Source organism: Salminus brasiliensis, chromosome 21 (genome assembly GCF_030463535.1).
Source record: "Salminus brasiliensis chromosome 21, fSalBra1.hap2, whole genome shotgun sequence".
Lineage (NCBI taxonomy): Eukaryota > Metazoa > Chordata > Actinopteri > Characiformes > Bryconidae > Salminus > Salminus brasiliensis.
The window spans coordinates 30,201,809-30,223,348 of record NC_132898.1 but is presented as its reverse complement, the minus strand read 5'-3'; the positions used below and the strand labels follow the sequence as shown (position 1 = coordinate 30,223,348).

Below are 21,540 nucleotides of genomic sequence, written 5' to 3'. Positions count from 1 at the left end.
TTTTACATTGGCAGTCAAAAATGAATACATTAAAAAAATCTAAAAAATATTTTGACGACTGTGCCCCATTTTCACGCCTTCTTACAGGTGCCACAGAATGCTTTAATTAAGTATTTAAGTTGTTTAATAAATAAACAGTAGCTAAGTGTTGGTATATAAGTAAGACTTGGGTTGTGGTGAAAAATGCTCAGACACAATGTTAGAAGCCTGCATACCACCCTGCTTAGAATAGAACTAAAATTTTTGTTATTATTTTTAAGTCTTACCTGATAGTGTTGCTGTCCTCTCTGAGTCCTCTCAGTGCTCTCTTTGCATGGTCTGTGTTTTTAGCTTACTGAAGAGATTGTAGCTGTGCTACTGGGCTAGCTTTTAGCCAAGCACCTGCTGGCTTCACTGGTTTCCACAGCTTTCCCGGCTTCCACTGACACAGCATCTCCACTGCTCGCCCCACATGGGTACCAGCAGCAACTCTTCCTCCTGTCAGCCCTTAACTGTTAGCCGTTGCATTTGTAGAGGGTGAGTGTTTGTAAATTTTGGTGGCATTAATATGAGTGTCAAGCTCTGGTTTGGTCTGGTACAGTTTCCTCATTTAGGGCACCTTTAGAGCCCATATCATGCTAATTTACTCACAATGCAGTATGTTCATTTATCACAACATAGGCTTTATTGTCCATACCTAATCTATATAAGTTAACAAAGCTGTTTCAACGTTTGTAGTGTAAAATAATGTCACTTTTAAACATTGTAAAGCAGAATTGCTATTATTATTATTATTATTATTATTTATTGTATTTATTGTTCAAATGTATTGACTTATGCTTATAAAATAATCAGAAATAGTGTCAATGCATAAGACCTAAAGACTGACATCCAGTCAGTTACTTGGTACTAAGGAAACTAAGGCTTGTGTGCTGTAATAAGCTAAAACAACAACCTTAGATCAGCAAAGTTCTCTCAAATATTACAGGTCATAAATACGGTCTACTGACAAAACAATAAACCAGTAATTTAATAATAAAGAACAAAGCGTATTTCAGTGCATTTAAACTAATTATAATTAAACTCCCTAATGAGGCTTAATGTACTGATGCACCCTAGGAACACCTTGCCTCTCCTAAAACTGCTAGTCTGAGAAGTACAGTATGAGAAAAGCTCTGTTTTAGGTAGTTTTATTCACATTAAGCATTTTTAGAATGTCCTGTTTTTGCTGTTGTTTTACAGAAACGCTTTCCGAACTTTGCTTTAGTGGACTGTTAGCGGACGCTTTTCTGTGCCCCTGTAATAAAAATGACACCAACCAAAGCTCGTTTTGTATGTTTTGGAGTTTTCACCACTGTCCACCCACACAGCTGAAATACAGTTTTGCCTCCCTTGGCCTTGTCTCCAAAAAGAATGTGAAACCTTTTACAGCAAGGGATGGAAAACGTCTTGTAGCTTTCTGTGGTTTATACGTGATGAAAGCTCTAATCTGTCCACTCTGAAATCACTGCTGTCAATACAACACACAGAATTTAAGCGAAGGCCTATGATGTGCCTGTCTTGTGCATTTGGCTGTGAGCTGTCCATCTGTTTTATCAGCTGTATTACTCTGACACAAGCAATCATTCTCCAGTAACACACAGCTAGTCCTGCTGTATTACTTAATAATGCATTAACTAAAAATATTAACTAGTCTTAATAATGCATCGTTTCCTTTATAATGCTGATACTCAATACTCATTAATACAGACTTGTTTCAAGTGGTTCTGTTTATTAACAGTCTTTTTAATGGCTGTAGTGGCTGTAGATTTAGAGTTTTGTTGTATTGATGAATATCATTCTGCAAGAAGTCACATTTTTTTGCAAACGATGTAAGATGAGAGTTGATTTAGGTTGATTTGGTCAGTGTGGTTATAATTTAGGTGTTATGTGATCATTAATAAATTAAATCTCAAATCATTAAATGCATTTAATCTATCATTTCATTTGTCAAAGCTGAATTAATTTTGTATTTATTCTGTTTTTACCTGTGCTAGAACTTCGGATGGAAATTAGCATTGTGACAAATTATTATTATTATTATATTATTATTATTTTATTTGAATTTAAAATGAGCTAACTTTGGATCAGACTGAACATTAGCAATTGCATAACTCTGGAATATACGAAAATTGGGTAGTCGTTCCATTGGCTAGGAGTAGCAGTTCCAGTTCAAGGTAAATGAGCTAGTAGCTAATTTAAGGTGCACGTATTATCCTTTCTGAATTGAGATTAATGTTTTTTTTATTTTATTTTACATTTCCAGACAAAATAATGCGATTAACTAAGCATAAAACTACAAAGGTGCCCAAAAAGGCTTTTGAGTTCAGCCATTGATATTCAGTCTGAAGCAATTAGCTTCAACATGATTCCCTTTGTTTTGAGCAACCGCTGAATGATTACATGTCCCCATAGTTTGCCTGGATTGTTGCCAAAGTCGGCATGCAGGACTAATGCAGAGACCCACGGTGGACATCCATCTGGGCCAGCATCTTTTATTCAGGAGCCTCACTTAGACACTTAGCAGCCATGTGGCCCAAGGCCTGACGGAGTCGGCATGTGCCATGAAGACAAAGAGACCATTCTGTGCCGTGCTGAAAATGATATCCGTGCAGGAGGAAGTGATGAGTTCTCTCTGCAGTGGCCTGTTAGCGTATGGTGAGCACACAGGAGTATGCAAATACAGTTAATATGATTGTATTCCTGGATACAAACTGTAAAATATCTTGCATTGGTAATAGAGCCAATATATCTATATATGTCATATTTTTCTTATTGTATCATGGGAATATGATTGATTGCATTTAGCCAAAAGCACATTAGCGAGGTCAGGTACTGACATTGGATGGGTAGATATGGATCACGTACGCTGTTCGAATTCATCTCAGAGGTAAACAATAGAGCTTCACTGTTCCAGTGAATGCAGTTCAGCTTCTCCACAGCTCAATGCTGGGGGTTTTAATCCTTGTCAGGTCAAGCTTGGGATATGAGCGACTCAACCAAATCATGCCTTCTACTGTAATTTACATATATATTGTATATATAGACTTTTCTGGAAAACATCTCAAATAATTATAAAATTCTTTGGACGGAAGATGAAAACAAGATTAACTTGTATCAGAATTATGGGAACAGAAAAGTATATAGAAGTAAAGGTATGGCTTATGATCCAAAGCATATCACACCATCTGTCAAACATGGTGGAGGCAGTGTTGTGGCCTGGACATAAATGGCTGCAGATGGAACTGGACCGCTAGTGTTTATTGATATTGTGACTGCTGAGAGAAGTAGCAGGATGAATTCTGAAGTGTATACAGATATACATTTTGCTCAGATTCAGTAAAATGCTGCAAAACCGATAGGATGGTGCTACACAATACAGATGGGTACGGAGTTTTTTTTTAAGGCAAATAAATTGAATGTTCTTACATGGACGAGTCAATCACTTGACCTTAACCCGACACACACACACAGAGAGCAGTGAGCAGCCGACTCCAGCACCCAGAGACGGTGAAGGCCCAACAGTGGCAGCTTGCCGAGCACTGTTTTCGAATCCACACCCCTGTCATCAATAGCCCAGAGTTCTAACTGCTGAGCCACCACTGCCCTTGCCCCAGTGATTAACTGCAAAGGATTTGCATCCAAGAATTACATTAGTTTGTCAAATTACTTGTACCTTTCTGAAATGGGAGGGGATGTTTAGAAATGGCTGCAAATCCTAAATGGGTCTGAATTGCTTAATTTCCAATACATTAAGGTGGTGTAAAAACCTTTACATGACAAAAACTATGTTGCTGTCCAAATACTTCTGGATCCGAATGAATAAACAAATTAAATTTCCACAAATTTTAAGGAATAATGCTTAAATGTCAGTATAATGAGGTCATTAAGCATTTCACTGTACATATACTATGTAAATTGTCTTGTAAAATAATCATAATAATCATATAATATTAATACAACAGTCTCTTAATGACGGCCTACATTTGAGATGCTCTGACATGCCAAGATAGCATTTTTTACATTGTATAAACTGCTGTGATGCCACCTTCCCTTTCGCCATACAGACGAGAACTACATCTTGTCTTGTTATGTAATACTGAGGCCTATTGGAGCGTGTAAACCTATATGTGGGGATGCTGTTATGATTTCATTTCCAGAGAAAGATCAGGCCTGTGGCAGAATTAAGCAGAATTCAGATATCATTGGACAGTCCTAAATTATGCACATCCACACACACATACATACATACACACACTATATGTGGAACTGAATATACACTTGATTCAGTGCAACCCCAGTTGCATACCCTATCTACTGTTCTTAAACCACTGCTTACCAAAGTTAACTCAACCCTCAGCCTCGGATATACAGCCAAATCATTAAAACTAGCACCATTATGTCAAACCTCCCCTTCATCACCAAGATCCTAGAGAAAGTAGTGTCACACTAGCTGAGCACCTTCACTATATAGACAAAAGTATTTGGACACCTGTTTATCCATTGTTTCTTCTGAAATCAGGGGTGTTAAAATGAGGTTGCCCTGCTTTTGTTGGAGTAACTGTCTCTGCTATCCAGGGAAGAAGGCGTTCTACTAGATTGATAGAGTGTTAATGAGGCCAGGATGATGGATAAGCACCAACCACCCCACCACTGAACTGCCACTAAACTACTGAAACAGCATAACCAATTACCAGAAATCTCGTTTTGGGGTTGTATGTGTTCTTCTATTCTACTCTTCTGTTCCTGCAGTGTGCGTCAGGGCTGCCCCAACCCAGTTATCCACTTTGATGCTGTCCTGCTCTGGATGTTTGCATCTATCAGTTCACAGTAAAATGGTGCTGCATAATTGTGCATGCGACTGTTTAGCCAGCATGGACCCAAAACCAGCTTCATCCCCTCTTCTTCAACACTAATTGGGGGGGGGGCCCACATAAGCCATGGCTTGCTCTCACACTAGCCATTAGTTCTTCATTATTTCACTTACTTAGTCATTATCCTGTTTTTACATAATTTAAATTGTTTAACTTTTGCTTTTCTGTGCTATCTGGTGTCAACCAGAGAAGGAGGAGTTACCCCTCAGAGTCTTGGTTCTTCCCTAGGTTTCTCTGCTCTGTGGGAGGTTCTCCTTGCCACAGTTACAATTAGTTTGCTGAAAAGAGGCTTGAATCTGGTTTGCTGTAAAGCTTTTTGCCAACGCCCATCCTGAAAAACACTAGACAAATACATTTGAATAGAATTAAACACACACACACACACACACACAAACACAGCAAGATGCAGTTAATACATTATCAAGACGCCCTTTTTGTGTAAGCCTCTGCGCCAAAAAACAAAAACGCCTCTCTCTCCCCCTCTCTCTCTCTCTCTCTGAAAACTTCTCTCGTCCGTTTCCCCCCTGACGACTTTGCAGCAGTGAACGGAGCTAAAACCTGTAATGGTTACCATGGAAACAGTCCAGTCAGCCAGCAGCGTGTCTCTATCTGGTGTGCGCTGTGTGTACATGCGGAGTGTGTGTGTGTGTGTGTAGTGTCTCTTGGCTTCAGACTTACCAAACAACAACCAGCCTTCCATACAAATCTACACAGCACATACTAGACCCCTGACGAATGTTCCGCAGAACTGAAATAGCCTGTCACTGCGTTATGACTCGTGTCGTTATGAAATGTCTCCAAAAATATGTTCTGTCATGTCCTGTTTTGGAAACAATAACAATGAAATTTAAGTGTATGTAAAAATAGCCCATGTCAGTTCTATCCTATGGCCATCCTGCTATAAACGTCCATGAAGAAAGAGAGTGAGGGAATGTTATATTAGAATATGTAAGAATTATATAGGAATCATATATAGCAAAATGATTATACTTAAGATTATTCTGCGTTGTTCTAGCCACCTTTTAAAACTAAATTGTGTCAGTACAGTAAGGAAACAATAACTGCAGGATTTAAGTGTGTGCTGGATATTTTAATCCTTGGCCCATCCTCTTCTCCACAGGCTATCCATCCATATCCTAACGTGAAATGATCAACACAGCTTATTGTACTTAAGCTTAAGTCTTTTTACTACATTAAGTACCGAATTATGTGTTCCTTAGTTGTTGTTTTACATTGACATTTTTACGGCATTTAGCGGACGCTCTTATCCATAGCGACTTACAAGGTGACTTACAAGGTATTACACAGGTGGGCCAATGTAGTGTTAGGAGTCTTGCCCAGGGACTCTTATTGGTGTAGCGCAACACAGTCACCCAGACAGGGAATTGAACCCTGGTCTCCCACATGGTGTAATAGCTAGTGATTTTATCGGTTGCGTCACACCAACCACATACTACACACAAGTGCATTTACTTCTCGTTGCGTTGCTATGCCATTGTTCCAGTCCATCAGTTGTCAATTTATGGTCAGTATCTTTCTTATACTTTACTATATTTACTTTATAATTACATTAGAAGTACATTTTTCCTCATATGGTGTTCCTAGGTCATTAATTTAGTGCTTCAAATACCAAATTGTCTTAATTCTGTGTTGCAAATATATTATTTGAATGCATGAAATACCTTTTTTTCATTTGTTGTGTGTAAATTATTATTTTAATACACTGTGTTAAATATTTTCTCTTCCCTCACTCTGTGTTTCAGGATCATTAAAGTAAATCAAGGTCCAAATTCTCAAATTGTGTTCCTTATTTTGTGTGTCTCTAGATCAAGGGTTTAGTAGATTAAGAGCCATTTCTGCCTGGTTTTGTGTTCCTAGGTCATCATTTTAGTTCATTTAGAGCAATTCCCCTCCTATTTTGTGTTCTTATGTAAAAGTTTTAGTAAATTAGCAGACATTTCTGTTACGTTGTGTTCCTATCTTAATGTTTTAGTAGATTAGGAGCCATTTCTTTCTTGTTGTGTGTTCTTATATCGTTATTTCACTAAATTAAGTGTTGATTTTTCTCATTTTATATTCTATATCTCATTTTTGGTACAGTGTTTTTCACTTGGGGTTAGGTTCCCTGCTTATTGTATACATTAAGCCATGTTAAGATTCTAATATTCCTTCTAATAGGTTTAAATAGACAGAAAATCAGCTTCATGTAAAGCTTTTTGTAGGTCTTTGTATTACACTTTTATGACAGTGTGTTATGATCAGTTGGAGTGAAAGAACTGTGTAGTACATCAGGTCTAAATCTAAGCTTTTCTCACATGAATCATTTCCTAAATGTCACATCCACGGAGAAGTGAACGAAGTTCAGTGGCTGAAATGCTTCAGCAGACTGAGCTCTGTGAGCATAAACAGTTCAGGAGGAAAAAACGTGTTCAAACATCACGTCATGCCGTGCGGTCAGTCCCCTTAACAAAATGAAACCTTGGAATTCCAGAAACTTTCCACAGATCATTTCCGAAAGCACCACAAAGTTTCTTCCTTTGTAAGTATCGCAGCAACCCGCTTTGCCCAGCAACCCGCTCTGATAAAGTGTGAGTCACTCTCTTGGTGGAGGGGGGCACTCCCATGCATCCCAACGAGGGACCCCATGCACCAAGCGAAAAAGGCTAAGAACAAAAAAACGCTTGTAGCCAAATGCAAAGTGTTCTCTGCATTGCAATATTCGCATGCCTGTATCAAACACTGCTTTCCTGTATATGCCATTGGTGGTGGTGTTGGTAGTGTGTGTGTATAGGGGGGGGGGGGGTGTGACTTCCCCAGAGCATTACATAATGGCTTTCTGATGAGAGCTGACGCTATTCTTATCGTGATCTTCATACCTCAGTATTCCCTAATTATGACTTTTCTAGAAATGCACAGGCTTCATGCAAATGCTCCTCACACCATGATGACCCCTGGCCCCACCCATCTGTGCCTTCAAGGGAGAAAGTAAGTAAGCAGTCGTCTATTTGTAGTGCAGTGTTTTCCTTTGACTGCCATTCAAATGGCAGTTTCAGTTCATCCTTTCAGTAGAAGCAATGGGCTTTGTGCACAAGCTGGTTAACAGAGAATCCCGTTCCCGAGCCAAATCCTGTTCGAGCCCCACTAAAGGCTTGCAAAACCCAACTGGCCGAGAGCTTAGTCGTGTATTTTTGGTGCAAAAAAAAAGAAAAAACAAACAAAAAACAATCCTACTGCAGGCAAAAGCCACAGCATTGCAACACTGGAGTCAGGGATGGGCGATATGATATTGCATATTGTGGATATCATCAAACTTGTATGAACTCCATGTAACACTACACACAAAACAGTTAGTCTTAATTGCATTTAGTGCAGCACACGAGTTTTTAAAATGTGGCACTAGTGGTGCATTTTCCATCTGTATGCACCTCAGTATGATGATATCATGCCATATTTTGCCACATTGCCCAGCCCTTACAGAGTATTGCAGCTATTGTGAAATGCATCGAGAGAGGACACGAAGCAGCTCTGCTCCTGAACAGCAAGGGCTGTTCAGTGTGAGCCTCAGCGCTGCTGCACGCGAAAAAGGAAAAGGTGCATCTGTTGCCATGGCAGCCCATCTCCATCCAGTCTGTGCGCTTTGAATGAGCGTTAAGACCAGACTGGTAGGAGTGGCAGCTCCCAGCGAGAAAGCTCCTCATGCCAAGCGCGCTCCTATGGCTCTTGCGGATGATATTTTTCCCTGACGTGCCATGCGTTTCTTTTTTTCCCCACTATTTTTTTTTTTCTTCTTTTTTTTGCAATCTCAGTAGACGGGCTTTAGAAAAAACGCCTCGCTCTGACAAAGGCTCTTCCCATACCATGAATCATTCAACGCACGCGCCATCTACGGAAATGTCACGTCCCCTGGATTTATACACACACAGATTTAACCGGGCCAAACAGGGCATTAGAGAGAGAGAGAGAGCGAGAGATGGATAGAGAGAGATAGAGTAACATGTGTGGCAAAAACATCTGCTTTCGTGCTTCCTTTCATTTCCATTTCTCAAAATCTTTAATATTACAGGTATTCCCGTAGAAATGTTCTGTGAAATAAACACAACATTATCCATTATAATAATCAAGATTCTCTTGAGGTCTCGAGGTTTCGTCATGCATGACTAAAGTACATCACTAGTATGAAAAAAGCCCTGTAAACATGAACACCAAATATTAATAAACCTGTGCACGTGAAGAGAGCACAGAAATACATATTTCTGTCATGGTTATTTGGCACACCTACAATAAATATGTAGTACGATAATAATGCAACAGTAAGGTTTTCTTATTTCCATTCTTTTTTTTGTGTGTGTGTTTTCTTTTTAACTTGACATACCTGATCTAACCCTTGTCAGCTCAGAAACATCAAATGCATGTATGAAATTACCATAAAGGAGGGAGGAAGGAAGGGGGAGTAGACCATGGTAATCCCTTAGTCAAGCTACATCCAAAAAACATAAATCGGAGGGAAAAATCACTCGTTTTTTCCCCGTCATTCTCTATAAAATATTTGCTCGGACCTCCAACACTGCAAAAAAATGTATCCAAAGATTTTAATAAATAGCCTTTTTTCCCCTTTAAATACGTAGTGAATCTCTTTAGAGGTTCACTGTGGAAGAGACGTCGACTTTGCTATTTTACCATTAACATCATCAGCGACAACTCAGCGAACTGTGCGTCAAATCACAGCAGTTGGGGGAAGACGCTGGCTTGATGTTAATGGTATAATTCGCTCAGTCTCTCTAATTGCTTCATCATATCCCGGTAGGAGAGGCCAGCCTCGTTTGACGAGACTGGCCTCTGTCATTGCACATAGCTCGTGTGAAGTTTGAAAAACACAGTATTCCTCCGCGACCCCCGGGCCCTTTCGTCCAGATCCCCCCCAAGCACGGGCGCCCGCCGCAACGTCCATCAGCAATTCCCGTTCAATGGACATAGGGAGGTTGGAGAGCAAGTGTGAAGTGCTTTTGTCGCCAGATGGGAGAGAAAGAGAGAGAGTGCTTCTTTACAATGTCTTTGGGTACACACATCAAAAGGTTAAGTGTCTTTGGATCTGCTCACGCCGACGAGGACGACTTGTCTGTGGTCTTCTCCATCGCTTCGGCGTCGTTGTCTTCCTCCACTGTTGGTTAAAGGCGGTGGAGAGAAAAAGAGGTTCATGAGCGTTGGTTGGATGTGACATGTTGCATGTTCATATGTTCAGCTGCTTTCTCTCCATCACCCACCTCAACGGTAGACGATAGAAAACGATTAAAATGGCAAATTTTTGCAGCTCTCAAACTCAAACACATTTGGGGATTAATGCTGTTGTTGTTGTTTTTGTTAAATCACCTTCAGATATGAGAAAAGCAGCATACAGTTCTCGTTACACGTTAAAAACATACCATGGAGCACAGCAGACCAGCCACGATAAGCTAAGCAGCGTTCGCGGAAAAACGCAGTTTGAATTTAAACTGACAGAATTCAAATAATGCGTCGGTTAAAACCGTTATATTCTCAGTCCGTTAAAGCCGACATCTTTCTCTCAGGTAAACCCGCTGTTTTCCAGTCAGGTAAAAAATATTCATACATTTTAGTAATAAAAATCAAGTAATTTCTTAAAAAATGAACCAAATATGCATAATTTTCACTCAGCATAAATCCACAAAACTCGTCGTAGCCGTTAGCATTAAAAAAACACACGACGACAACGACATGCAGTAAACAAAGGGACTTATGTGCTTATCAACTCGCCTCTTTTGCTTCTCCCGATCTGGCCGAGCTTGGGCGGTCGCTTGTTCTGGTTGCCGCTGAAGAAGTTGTTGGTGTCCTGGAGGCGGCAGGTGAAGGAAAGGTGCTGATCCTCGTCGCCGTCGTCGCCATAACGACTCATTTTCTCCTCGTTGTACGGCAGCACCTCCGACATGCTGAAGTTGTGGCTTAAAAACACAACGCCGAGCGGCTGGCGCGTTAGCCCCCCTCTCACTGAGAGAAAAGACGACGACTGAAACGAAAAAAAAAATAAAAATAAAAAATGAAAAATGAAAAATGGAGAAACTGACGACAGAAACGGCGTCCTGGCAAAGCGCGAGCGGAGCTTCCCCCTCGGAACGCACGTGTGTCTCCGCGAGCGAGCCGGGGCTGGATGCTTGGTGGTGGTGGGAGGGTTGGTTTGGAGAGGGGGGCAACAAAAAAAAAAACCTCCGTGAAAATGGAAAAAATTGCCCCTTTTCTACTCGACAGCAGAACAAGCAGCAGCAGCCCCCCTGTCAGATTAGCTATTCAGATTCTCCTTTGTTTGTTTTCAGGTTTTCCAAATGCGAAGTCTGGAAAGAGGGAGCGTGGCGCGGAAAAAAATAAGCTGAGAAACGAATGCAAATGAGGGGGAAGCGATGCAAACACACACAGACGCTCTCTCTCTCTGTCTCTCTCTCTCTGTCTCTCTCTCTCTCGCGCGCGCGCGCTCGCTGTCTCTCTCTCACATACACACACTATCTCTCACACGCAGGTCCGCGCGAGCCTCGCTGAGGGGCAGCTGGGGCATTGCTGTCCTCCTACAGGGCAGAAAACACCGTGATGATCATGGGGATTTTTTTGCAGCATCATTTTTTTTGTCCATCCCCCACCCCCACACATGCTAAATACAGTAGATTAATCTTTGCATGAAAATAAGGAAGTATGAGGGGCTTATATGACTTGGTGGCTATTCCAATAAACTCTCCAGTGGATGCTTACTCAAACCCCTACATTATGTAATCTTCACCTTGTCCTCCAGTTAAGTCGGCATCAGCATGTGCTACCAAAAAAAGGTGGATTTGTGTATTTACAGATTTGAGAAATCACCCAAAGCTTATTTGAGTAGCCACAAACCCCAGAGCTTTTGACTGAACTAATCCACATAAGACACGATCCAAGGCCTAATCTTTTCAATATTGGGTATAGGCATGTGTTATTGGCCATACTGTGCGTTGCAGTGCCGGAGACATAGATTGAGCCACGTACACGGTCATATCAGAATATTATCACCACTTACCTAATAGTGGGAATACCCACCCTTGGCTTAGGCGACACTAGCAAGACGTCATGGCATGGCCTGGCTGTATTAGGTGATGGAAGGTGCTCATTATAGAGGTTAACTGGTCCACTGCGGCACGTTGATTGCTCTATGCCACTCAATGAAGTCGTCATTCCTCTCTGGAATAAATGACCCGTGGGGAAGTCCGTTCTCGGTACACAGCAAACCCTGTCATGCAGCATCTCTAACGTCCTAGTCCTAGGCCAGGTTCATTCCAAACCAGGAGTGGTCTTAATATTCTGATATGACTGTGTATATAAGCCATTCCCTGGCCACTTTATTAGAAACACCTGTCTTCTGGGCCCACCTGGCTGGTGAACAGGAAAAGACTACCCCACCCTACCTTGTAGGCACATCCTGCTGGCATACAGTTAGTCTTAGTTAGGCTTTCAGCTTTGTAGGTGCACTCTGCATGTGTACAGTTACAGACTGTAGCCCACCTTGCTAGTAAACAGGTCAAGACTATACCCCACCTGCTACAGGTCCACTTTACCTTGTAGGTCAACATTGCTGATGTACAGTTAGAGGCTGTAGCCCACCATTATGTAGCCTACCTTACAGGCCTGAAGCATAGGTTTAAAGTTACATAACTGTAGGGATGTCAACCACCCTCTATGCCCATCATTGGTCAGTTTCAAGCCACAGGACCATCATCTGGGTGGTGGATCATTCACAGCTTACATAGTTAGTGTAGTGTTGATCTTAAATGATAAACATGACTCATTCTGGCATAGAGGGCTCTGACACAGGGCTGTGCCCAAAAGGCAGGGAGATCTTTGCATTTCGGTGTTGTTCACCATTCTTGCGTTTCTGCACTGGAGCAGAGAGCCATCTGATGCAAGTGCAAGACCAAATCAGCAGCATGCTGCTTGCGTGTTATTTACCGCTTTCTTTTTTTCTGCATCAACAGGAATTCATTTATGCTGTGTCCAAAGCACCCGGCGTGTCTCTGTGTGTCTAACATGGAGGAGGTGAAAGCCTGCCGTCGACTTCAGTGGCCCTGACTCGTTTTTGGGGTAAAATCACAGTGAAATCGCAGAGTGCGAGTCAGTTGTAATACATGAGAATGCATAGGAGGAGATAAAAAGGATGATACGATGGCAAGAGAGAAAGAGAGAGAAGAAAGGCGTCTTTTTTGTAAGCTGTTCACAGAGAAGCAGGCTAGAGCACACTTGCACTGAGCAATACTGCAGTGGCTGCCTGACAACTGAGCCATTCTTTCACTCACCAATAACACAGCGTCTGTGCTGATGTGTAGATATGTGAGTATATTCCATTGTCTTCCATCCTTACACCTGCCTTACTTACCCAGAAGGTGATTATCCATATCTATCTTGAGAAGTTGTGTGAAGAAATGGCTGCATGTGCACTGTCCACTTTATCAAAAACACCTGTCTTCCAATTCCATTTATTCCATTAGGCAGACACGGTAGGCCAGTTTTATCATGTTAAGATACAAGCGAATGCAGTGTTAGGATTATTGCCCAATGACTCTTTATTGGTATGTAGGTGGGGGAATTAAGCATAGTCAGATGTGAGTAGGGCGGAGATGTTAACCACTATGCTATGTCTACTGGCCAATTTGGGAGCTCCGTCCAACTTCTACTGTAGAACTACTGTACTGTATACTATAGCTGTGAAGTTACAGACCGTAGCCCATCTGTTGTCAATCTGTCAGCCAATCTATACCCCATTCATTATTGGTCAGTTTTTGGCCACATGGTCTCTGTGATCCCAGTATTGTTTGGGTGTTGAAACATTCACAACATAGCAGTGACAAGGTATGTAGGTGGCATCTCCAAAATATCCAGACAAGAGTGGTTGTGTGGTCAGAGAGTGATCAAGGTAGGCCTGCAAAGTAGGTGCTTCTTCTAAAGTGGCAGATGTGGGTGGCAGAGGGTGACTAATACACTGTGTATCAACAGTCAGTTAATCAAGGACATTTGGAGGCACTAATTAAATGGTTTAGGTTGTGGTCAATTAGGGGTGGAGGTAAGGTCTGGACGGAAGGTGAGGAAGATAGATCTCCAGGAGCACAGTTGAAAAGATGGGCCCATGAGGGGTTTCTAATAAAGTGTGCTTTATTTCACAAGCTTAACAAATGATTATTATATGATAGCATTATATATGGCAAATGATCCTAGAAGTGTCAATTTTTGTTTTTTCTTTTAGAATATTATTATATAATAAATCTTTTACTTTATAACAATGCATTGAATGGCTTTGGTGCAAAAAGATGATAAGACCAAGAACAGCTTTGTCATGTGTAAGAATTAAATTGGTGTGGATTGTCGTACAGAGTTCACACAGAGTCAGTCGTGCACCTATCACTTTACGGTGTGGTATCAAGTACCGGCAGTGAAACTAGAAACTCTTTAATGCTGCCACCTAATTGAAAAGGCTGAGCTGACACACCCAGTCCTATTGGATTTACAGACATCCAAAGGGATTATCAGGGGTATAAATGTTATTCTCAGCTATTTCATTCTGGTTTTCTTGTTATTGTTCCCAAATGTCCTCTGATATTTGCTGGTATTAACTTTATTGAAAGGCAGTCAAAAAAACTCTGTAGATGGCCTTGATATTTACTTTGATACAAAACACACAAAAAAGTACCTCACAAAACCAAATTTTAGTGAACTCAAGAATCATCTGCTGTAAATTGATAGTTTTAGTGGCACAAAAATGGGACAACATTAGATTAAGAGGGTAAAATTGACTATTTTGTATCACTAAAGTTGACACTCTTTTCGGTATTACTGATGTAAAATATGTTGCATGTTGGCCCTGTATTAACCTGCTGGGAAGTAGTAGCAGTAGGCTGTATACCTGCACTGTGTTCCACTTTTTTAAAAAGGTACACCATTAAAAAGGGTGTATCATAAACCCTTCCCATTCTTAACTGTAAATCATTCTATCAACCCTTTTGTTTACAGCAATGCCACAGTGGAACAAATGGACCCATAATTGGAAGACGCTTAACATCAATATAAGATCATTAATATGTAAGTTACACACAACATGAAGCTCATTATAACCCCCAGGACTTTAGTGTTTGTAGCATCGTGCGAAGGAACTGTAGATGGTCCGGTCTATCCACCTGCGGAACCTGGACACAGCCGTGTACACTCCAGGAAACCTGGCGTCCCCGCAGCCATTTCCCCAGGAAACCAGGCCGTAGACCCGCCCGTCACACACCAGCGGCCCCCCAGAATCGCCCTGGAACAGTGAAACACCACACCCTGCTGAAGATCACACCAACACAACACCATCTTCTGCTGAAGGATCAACGTCAGCTTTCAAAGAAGGCAGCAGTAAGCCTTGTCTTGGTCTGAATGAGGGGTCATAAATCATTGGAATCAATCAGACAATTTGAAAAAGTACAGTTTAGTGATACACACTAATTTACACAAATTTCCCTCTTAGTCAGGACATGTTTGGCATCTAAAGTTTTAAAGTTTTAAACTGGAGCTCAGGGCTAATGCAGCTAGCAAGTAATAGATGCTTATTCCAGCCAATTAGCTTCAAGCAAACTGTAAACATAGACTTGTGTGTGTGATTTCTGACACTGGCAGACTGTTATCTTTAAACATGGACGAAAGTACACAGTGTAAACAAAAAGAGCAATAGCAGAAACTTGAGGCTTGAATGTTTCATGCATTTTGGACACTGTACATGTACACTTGAGGTCTAAAGTGCACTTAAGGACACAGCGTTTGGTGCCTTATAACAGCTGTTCCTTGCGTAAATGAACTATTCCTTTAAATCCTAAATGCAGAAAGGCTTATTACACACTGTGTGTTATTCAGTACCTACACTGACTTCTGTACAAACGGATGGGGCTGTTCTTTGGTAATAGAAGCTTGTAATAACACTTGGCCCACCGGGGGTCCACTGCTTTTTAAAAACTTTTGTACATAATTTAAAGACTAAGATAATAATTTGTAAGATAAATAATTTGGATAATAATAAGAATAAATAAGATAAATAATTTGGATTGGTTTGATATGGAATGTGTTGTTTTAGAGGTATGTTAGGTAACAAACAAAGCATTTAATACCTCCTGAGGAGGTTATAACAGAAAATGAATAAGGATGTGGCCTAAAACATCGTTTTTCAAGACAAAAGACAAAATCGTTCCAATAGAAAGGGATTTTTTTTCCAGATTTTCATTTCTTTTTTGCAGGGTAATTAGACTGCTTTGTGCTGCAGATATTGTGACCCCTGGTTCCCAGTAGTCAGTAAGTCTCTCATTGAACCAATTCACACCAAATTATTCTGAATGACCAAATTTAAATCTTTAATGGCTGGATTCTGGTTTGGGGTGTAAATGCCTGGTCTGAAATAGTCTGGAAAGGGGACTAATGCACTTATTCCCCTTTATGTAAAATATAGTTGAATATATTAATATTCAAAGTATGTACTTTTTGGCTAAATGTAATAATTGCTGTCTATATTTCGATTCTGTGTAAACTGCAAATTTAGGATGATCTGAGTGGCTTAGCGGTCTAATGAGCTGCCACTATGGCCTGGGGGTCGCAGGTGTGGATCCTGAGCCATGATGCTTTGCCATCAGTGGCCGGTGTCTGAGAGAGTCCATTGGGTAGAGTCCAGGTGGGCAAATTGCCCTGCCTCATTCACCCTTAAGCGATGTTGACCAGCACAGGCGGCTGTTGGCTGGTGCAGTAGAGGACCCAACGCTTTCCTCTGTTGGCTACCCAGCGGTAGTACGAGCATGTTGGCTGCATCAGCGGAAGTTTAAAAAGAGGCTGTGGTCTCTATCTCCTTGTGTCTTGGGCATAACTATGAACGGGTGGGTTAATTGGCAGTACGGAATTGGGAGAAAAAATGAAAAATTCAACATCAATTAAAACATTTTTTAAAATGTTAATTTAGGCATATTCGTGTATTTTGCATATGAATCTGATCTGTAATTCTGAGTCTTATATATCAAAATACGGTGAGCTTTGAGTCTTTCCATATGGAACTGCATTAATTATTATGAGACCAGAAATGGACAGCCCTACCTTGCATGCGTCCTTGCCTCCGGTGCTGTAGCCTGCACAGATCATGTTGGAGGTGATGTTTCCATTGAAGGACTCACTGCTGTTACACTTGGCTGTGGAGACAATGGGCAGTTTGACCGCGTGGAGTGTAGGGGGTATCTCCCCACCACTGTGGCTGGTGGAGCCCCAGCCTGACACCTGGCACAACCGGCCGGGCAGCACACCAGTGTTCTGTCTGGGTAGAGGAGCCAGGGAGACATACCTGTTCAGATCTATTGGAGCCCGAAGCTAAAGCAAACACACAGACACAGACACAGACACAGACACACACACACACACACACACACACACACACACAGTGTAGAGATTAGAGCTAGACAGCTTGTTTATTCGTGGGCCCTTAATCACTGCATCCTTCTGGTTATGATTCAGGGTAATATTTACTTTGGCAGGAGTATTGCTTCAAGTAATACATTGACAGTTGGTCATACAGCTTAAGGTCCTCCTTCATTTTTACATGATGGCAATAAGCAACCAGCATTGAACAATATTTCAGTAAAAATCTAATTTACAACCATTTTTCACTTCATGCCAAAAGGCATAGCTAAAAACAGTAGCAGCCATCTTAAAGCCTCTTTGTCTGTAGTCTTGTTTTTTTTGTTGTTTTTTTTGCTGTAGCTCTCAGCCAAACAGTGTCAGAAACTACAGAAATAGGTCTATATGAGATTATAATTAATAACTACATTTAGAGGAAAATATTAGATTTAGGTATATAGTTTGTAAGATGTGCAAATGCATACACACAGCTTCCAGAGTCCCTGTAGAGACGTTTTGCCGATAGGATAGAACCTATTGGCATGAACCTACTGTCACCATGCTTAATGCCAGGCCTTGACTAGAGAGGTATAATACCCCAGCATTGAGCTGTGGAGCAGTGGAACTGTGTCCTCTGGAAGGATGGATGGCGAGATGAATTGGGGAGTTGGGGACGTGGTGGGGTGGAGATCATCCGACATCCTGACCTCACAAACACCCTTGACACTGAATGCAGTCAAATCCCCACAGTAATAATCTAAAATAAATCTAGTGGAAAAAAAACCTTCCCTGGGACAGTTACTCAAAGAACAGCAGGAAAAACACTTTTTTAAAACCCTAAATTTTAAAGGAAACGAGCAGGTGTCCCAATACTTTTGTACATCAATGCCTTCCCAAAAAACGGTATATGCAAAAAGCCTTTACCTTAATGAGCATGATGTCTGCATTATTGGTGCTCTTGTTGTACAGCGGGTGAGGTCTGAGGGAGTGCGGTTTGAAATACTGCTCCGTCCCTTCGTACAAACCGAGAGCGTAGTCTCCAGCCACTATCATCATCTGATCCACCCTGAGAGGAAGACAACTGCATGTCATACATGAATAATAGGCATTGGGTCACCCATAAAACACACCACAGACCAGGATGTTAGAGATTTCTTCTGTTAACTACACCTGTAGTGTGTCTGACCAGCTTTGGATTCAGCAAACTATACTGGACTCTGACCCCCGTTGCCCACCCCTGTTCTAAAGGCTACTTCCAGCATGATGATGCACCATGACATCTGCTGTGTTTCCTAGCACCTTCTGTATTTGTGGGTTTTGCTGACATATCAGGGGTACTTGGGACACAAAGACCCTGTGTTTGAGGCGCAGAACAGTATTCATAACAGTACATGAGCATTACTGTGAAACACAGTAATGACAAGTCAAGGTTACCCTCCTTATGGTGTGTTTGTGTCCCCTGTTTTCTGGCTTCCGCCTCGCCCACAGCTTGGCTGAGCGGCCAGAAGCTCAGTTTCTCTGCAGTGCGTGCTGTTATTCATACGGACAACTCAAATGGATGGGAATAATGCGCTCAGTAAAGAAGCGTGGCAAGAGAACTCACCCCATATTACAGTGTGCAGCGGTGAGCACCCAGTACTTATGCACCAGAGACCCACCGCAGAAATGCTGGCCCTTGGAAGTTTGCAGAGATACGATGTATTTAACTGAGTTTGGTGAAGGAGCGTAGCCTCCAACTATACGGGTTTGAACAAAATCCTGACCTGGCAAGAGAAATGGAAAGATGGTTTAAGATTTCAAAATGGTTCAAAATAATAACAAAAAGGAGAAGAAGAAATTATTTTCAGTATTTTTAGTATTTATTTTTAGTATTCGCTGTGATTAGACATTAATTTGCTTAATTACTGATATATTGATATGTTAAATTAAAGAAACCATGTTCTAAATTTATTTTGACATTATTATAACTTGGGTTATATTATTTTATTTTTTGGGTTTATGCACCAAAACAATCTATTTTTGAACACTTACCAACCTCTTATTATTCCTTAGGGTTAAACCAATTACCAAACAATTTACACCATCTACCTTCATACTAAACTGTCCAACCCCTGAACCAACCACCGGCAACCCTTATACCCCACTGTTCAAACCCCCAAAGCCTTCTGGGTAAGCCTCCCGTTACAGTCATTAATGGCGTGGGACAAACTGGCAAATGGGTGGAGATACGTATGTAAATGTGTTGGTTTTCATGACATCACAAAACCAATGAATTATAAAAAGGGAGTTGAGTCAACCACACTAAAAGGGAAATAATGGTATCACAGATGCTGCATGTAGGGCAAAAAGACAAATAACAACCGTTCTGTTGAGAAACTTCATGAAAACAGGCTGAATACAAAACATGAAAACATGTCTATGGGAACTGAAAGCTTTTTAGCGTCCCTTGGCCCATGCAGGTCAACCTGGGTAATCCTATACAGGTTCCTAAACACATGTAGGTAAACCTTACAGAGAAGCTGGAAACAAATAACGTCTCGGCTCACAATGTTGCTTAACAATAAGCTACACTCTCCAGCTGATCACTATAGTGTCAGATTGTGCACTCAGATTCGTGTCAATGGAAAGGTGAAACACTCGACACGCAGGAGAAAAAACTTCAAATAAAACGTGAGATGGATTAAAGTCACGCACCTCACACTTTCGTAATACAATCAGGAAATAGACGTACACTTTTTAAGAATACATGTGCTACAGCCAACTATTTTTTAAGGATAGCACATCCATAGGATAACACTTATTGTGCTACTATAAACACAACCAGTGCTTCAGCAAACTTAGAGCAACACTAAGGAAAATTTCTTGCTCCTGGGCTTTACCTATAATCGTGAAGTGTGATTTGAGCCATCACTGAAGGACACGCTTTTCTGGATAAGCTGAGAGCTACACAATTATCACTGAATGTAAAAGAAGCATGTATACTGACATGTTGCAGTAACATTACTGGATTTTACACAAATATTACCCAACTTAGACAGCGTTATGCTTTTCTTGTATGCGTTGTCCTGAGTTTGGCAATGTGCAGATGGCCAGAGTAGCAACGACAGACATGCTAATCTACCTATTACAAGTCAGTGATGCTGTTATTTTTAAGGTAAAGATGCTACTTTAACCATGTGATCATGGTCAGCGCTCAGATGTTGTGTAACAAAAGCATATTAAAAATGTATTAACTATTTCTACCTTTTAGCTCTGAAACAAGCAGAGAAATTCTGAAAATTGAATGTACAGGCTGTAACAGCTAGCTAACAGGCTAACCGACCCTGCTTTATTCATAGTTAGATGTTATATTGAACTTCATTAAGAAGCTACAGTTAACAAGGTAAGTATATTTTACATACATGCCTCACAAACTTCATATGTCTGTATTTGAGTTAGTTAGCTCTGCAGTAAGCAGCATCAAACGCTAACGATGTTCATCCAATAGCGAAGCTACGTTAGCGTAGCAGTGGTAACTAGCTAGATAACAGTTACTTTTCAAGGACAGGAATAATTGTGAATATACATACAGATTCTACTGTAAATACTGCAATATATGGACATATATGACAAAGAAATGAAAAAGTTAATGAAATAATTTGAATTAAAATATTTATCAGCTGGTTTTGTAGCACAGGGTGTGTTTTCACGTAGATCACCAGCTTTCCTACGACAGCAAACACAAGCTTAGACCATCTGAAACTAGCTGTCAGCTGGATTTTTAATGGGTAATATAATTTAACCTGTCCTGAAACGTTTTTTTGGCCTAAGAAAACCTGGTTAAAATACTGATTAAAGACAATGTTTTTAAAATGTTTTTAAAAAGACAGAAAACTGAAGACAGACGCTTCCATTTTAGTCCTATGACCACAGAGCGAGCATGTTCAACCTGTTTGGAAATTGTACTTACAGTCAGCTGCGAAAATCTTCAGAAGCACCAAGGTCCAAAGCAGTAAGCAGGCCATGCCGGAGATGGAGGCTAACATATGGGACAGTAAAAGTTTTCCTGGCTAAAACTTTGCTGAGTCCCTCCTCGTCTCTCCGAGGAAACTACATCAGCAACTGTCCTCAAGTGTCTGATTCCAGTTTCAGCTGGCAGAATTTCAGACCGGCAACAATTCATCATTCAGAAAGGTAAAACAGTGCATTCAGCTCTCCTCACCTCTTTGACCCTGTGACAAGATATAATGCTTTCTTT

The 21,540-nt window shown here is 41.0% G+C and overlaps 2 protein-coding genes across 2 annotated transcripts; both read right to left on the bottom strand.

Moving 5' to 3' along the window:
* Positions 1 to 8,919: 8,919 nt before the first annotated feature.
* camk2n1 (calcium/calmodulin dependent protein kinase II inhibitor 1) lies at positions 8,920 to 11,415 on the bottom strand. The gene is made up of 2 exons (XM_072666334.1): positions 10,662 to 11,415; positions 8,920 to 10,050 (listed from the first exon to the last, which is right to left on the bottom strand). Exons 1-2 carry the CDS (start codon positions 10,831 to 10,833, stop codon positions 9,986 to 9,988), a joined length of 237 nt encoding a protein of 78 aa, XP_072522435.1. The 5' UTR covers positions 10,834 to 11,415; the 3' UTR covers positions 8,920 to 9,985.
* A 3,615-nt stretch (positions 11,416 to 15,030) lies between these two features.
* On the bottom strand, positions 15,031 to 21,328 carry LOC140543191 (trypsin-3). Its single transcript, XM_072666222.1, has 5 exons — positions 21,253 to 21,328; positions 18,907 to 19,066; positions 18,228 to 18,369; positions 17,010 to 17,276; positions 15,031 to 15,201 (listed from the first exon to the last, which is right to left on the bottom strand). Exons 1-5 carry the CDS (start codon positions 21,326 to 21,328, stop codon positions 15,031 to 15,033), a joined length of 816 nt encoding a protein of 271 aa, XP_072522323.1.
* Positions 21,329 to 21,540: the final 212 nt, after the last annotated feature.

Bases quoted from the DNA above. Each gene is read 5' to 3' on its own strand.
- camk2n1 (XM_072666334.1), bottom strand. From the start codon at position 10,833: ATGTCGGAGGTGCTGCCGTACAACGAGGAGAAAATGAGTCGTTATGGC. The intron at 10,051-10,661 runs GCGAGTTGATAA...TTTAACCAACAG, and splicing joins GATCGGGAGAAGCAAAAGAG to TGGAGGAAGACAACGACGCC.
- LOC140543191 (XM_072666222.1), bottom strand. From the start codon at position 21,328: ATGTTAGCCTCCATCTCCGGCATGGCCTGCTTACTGCTTTGGACCTTG. The intron at 19,067-21,252 runs GTAAGTACAATT...TTCTCTTGCCAG, and splicing joins GAAGATTTTCGCAGCTGACT to GTCAGGATTTTGTTCAAACC. The intron at 15,202-17,009 runs GTAGGGCTGTCC...TCACTGTTCCAG, and splicing joins GAGGCAAGGACGCATGCAAG to GGCGATTCTGGGGGGCCGCT.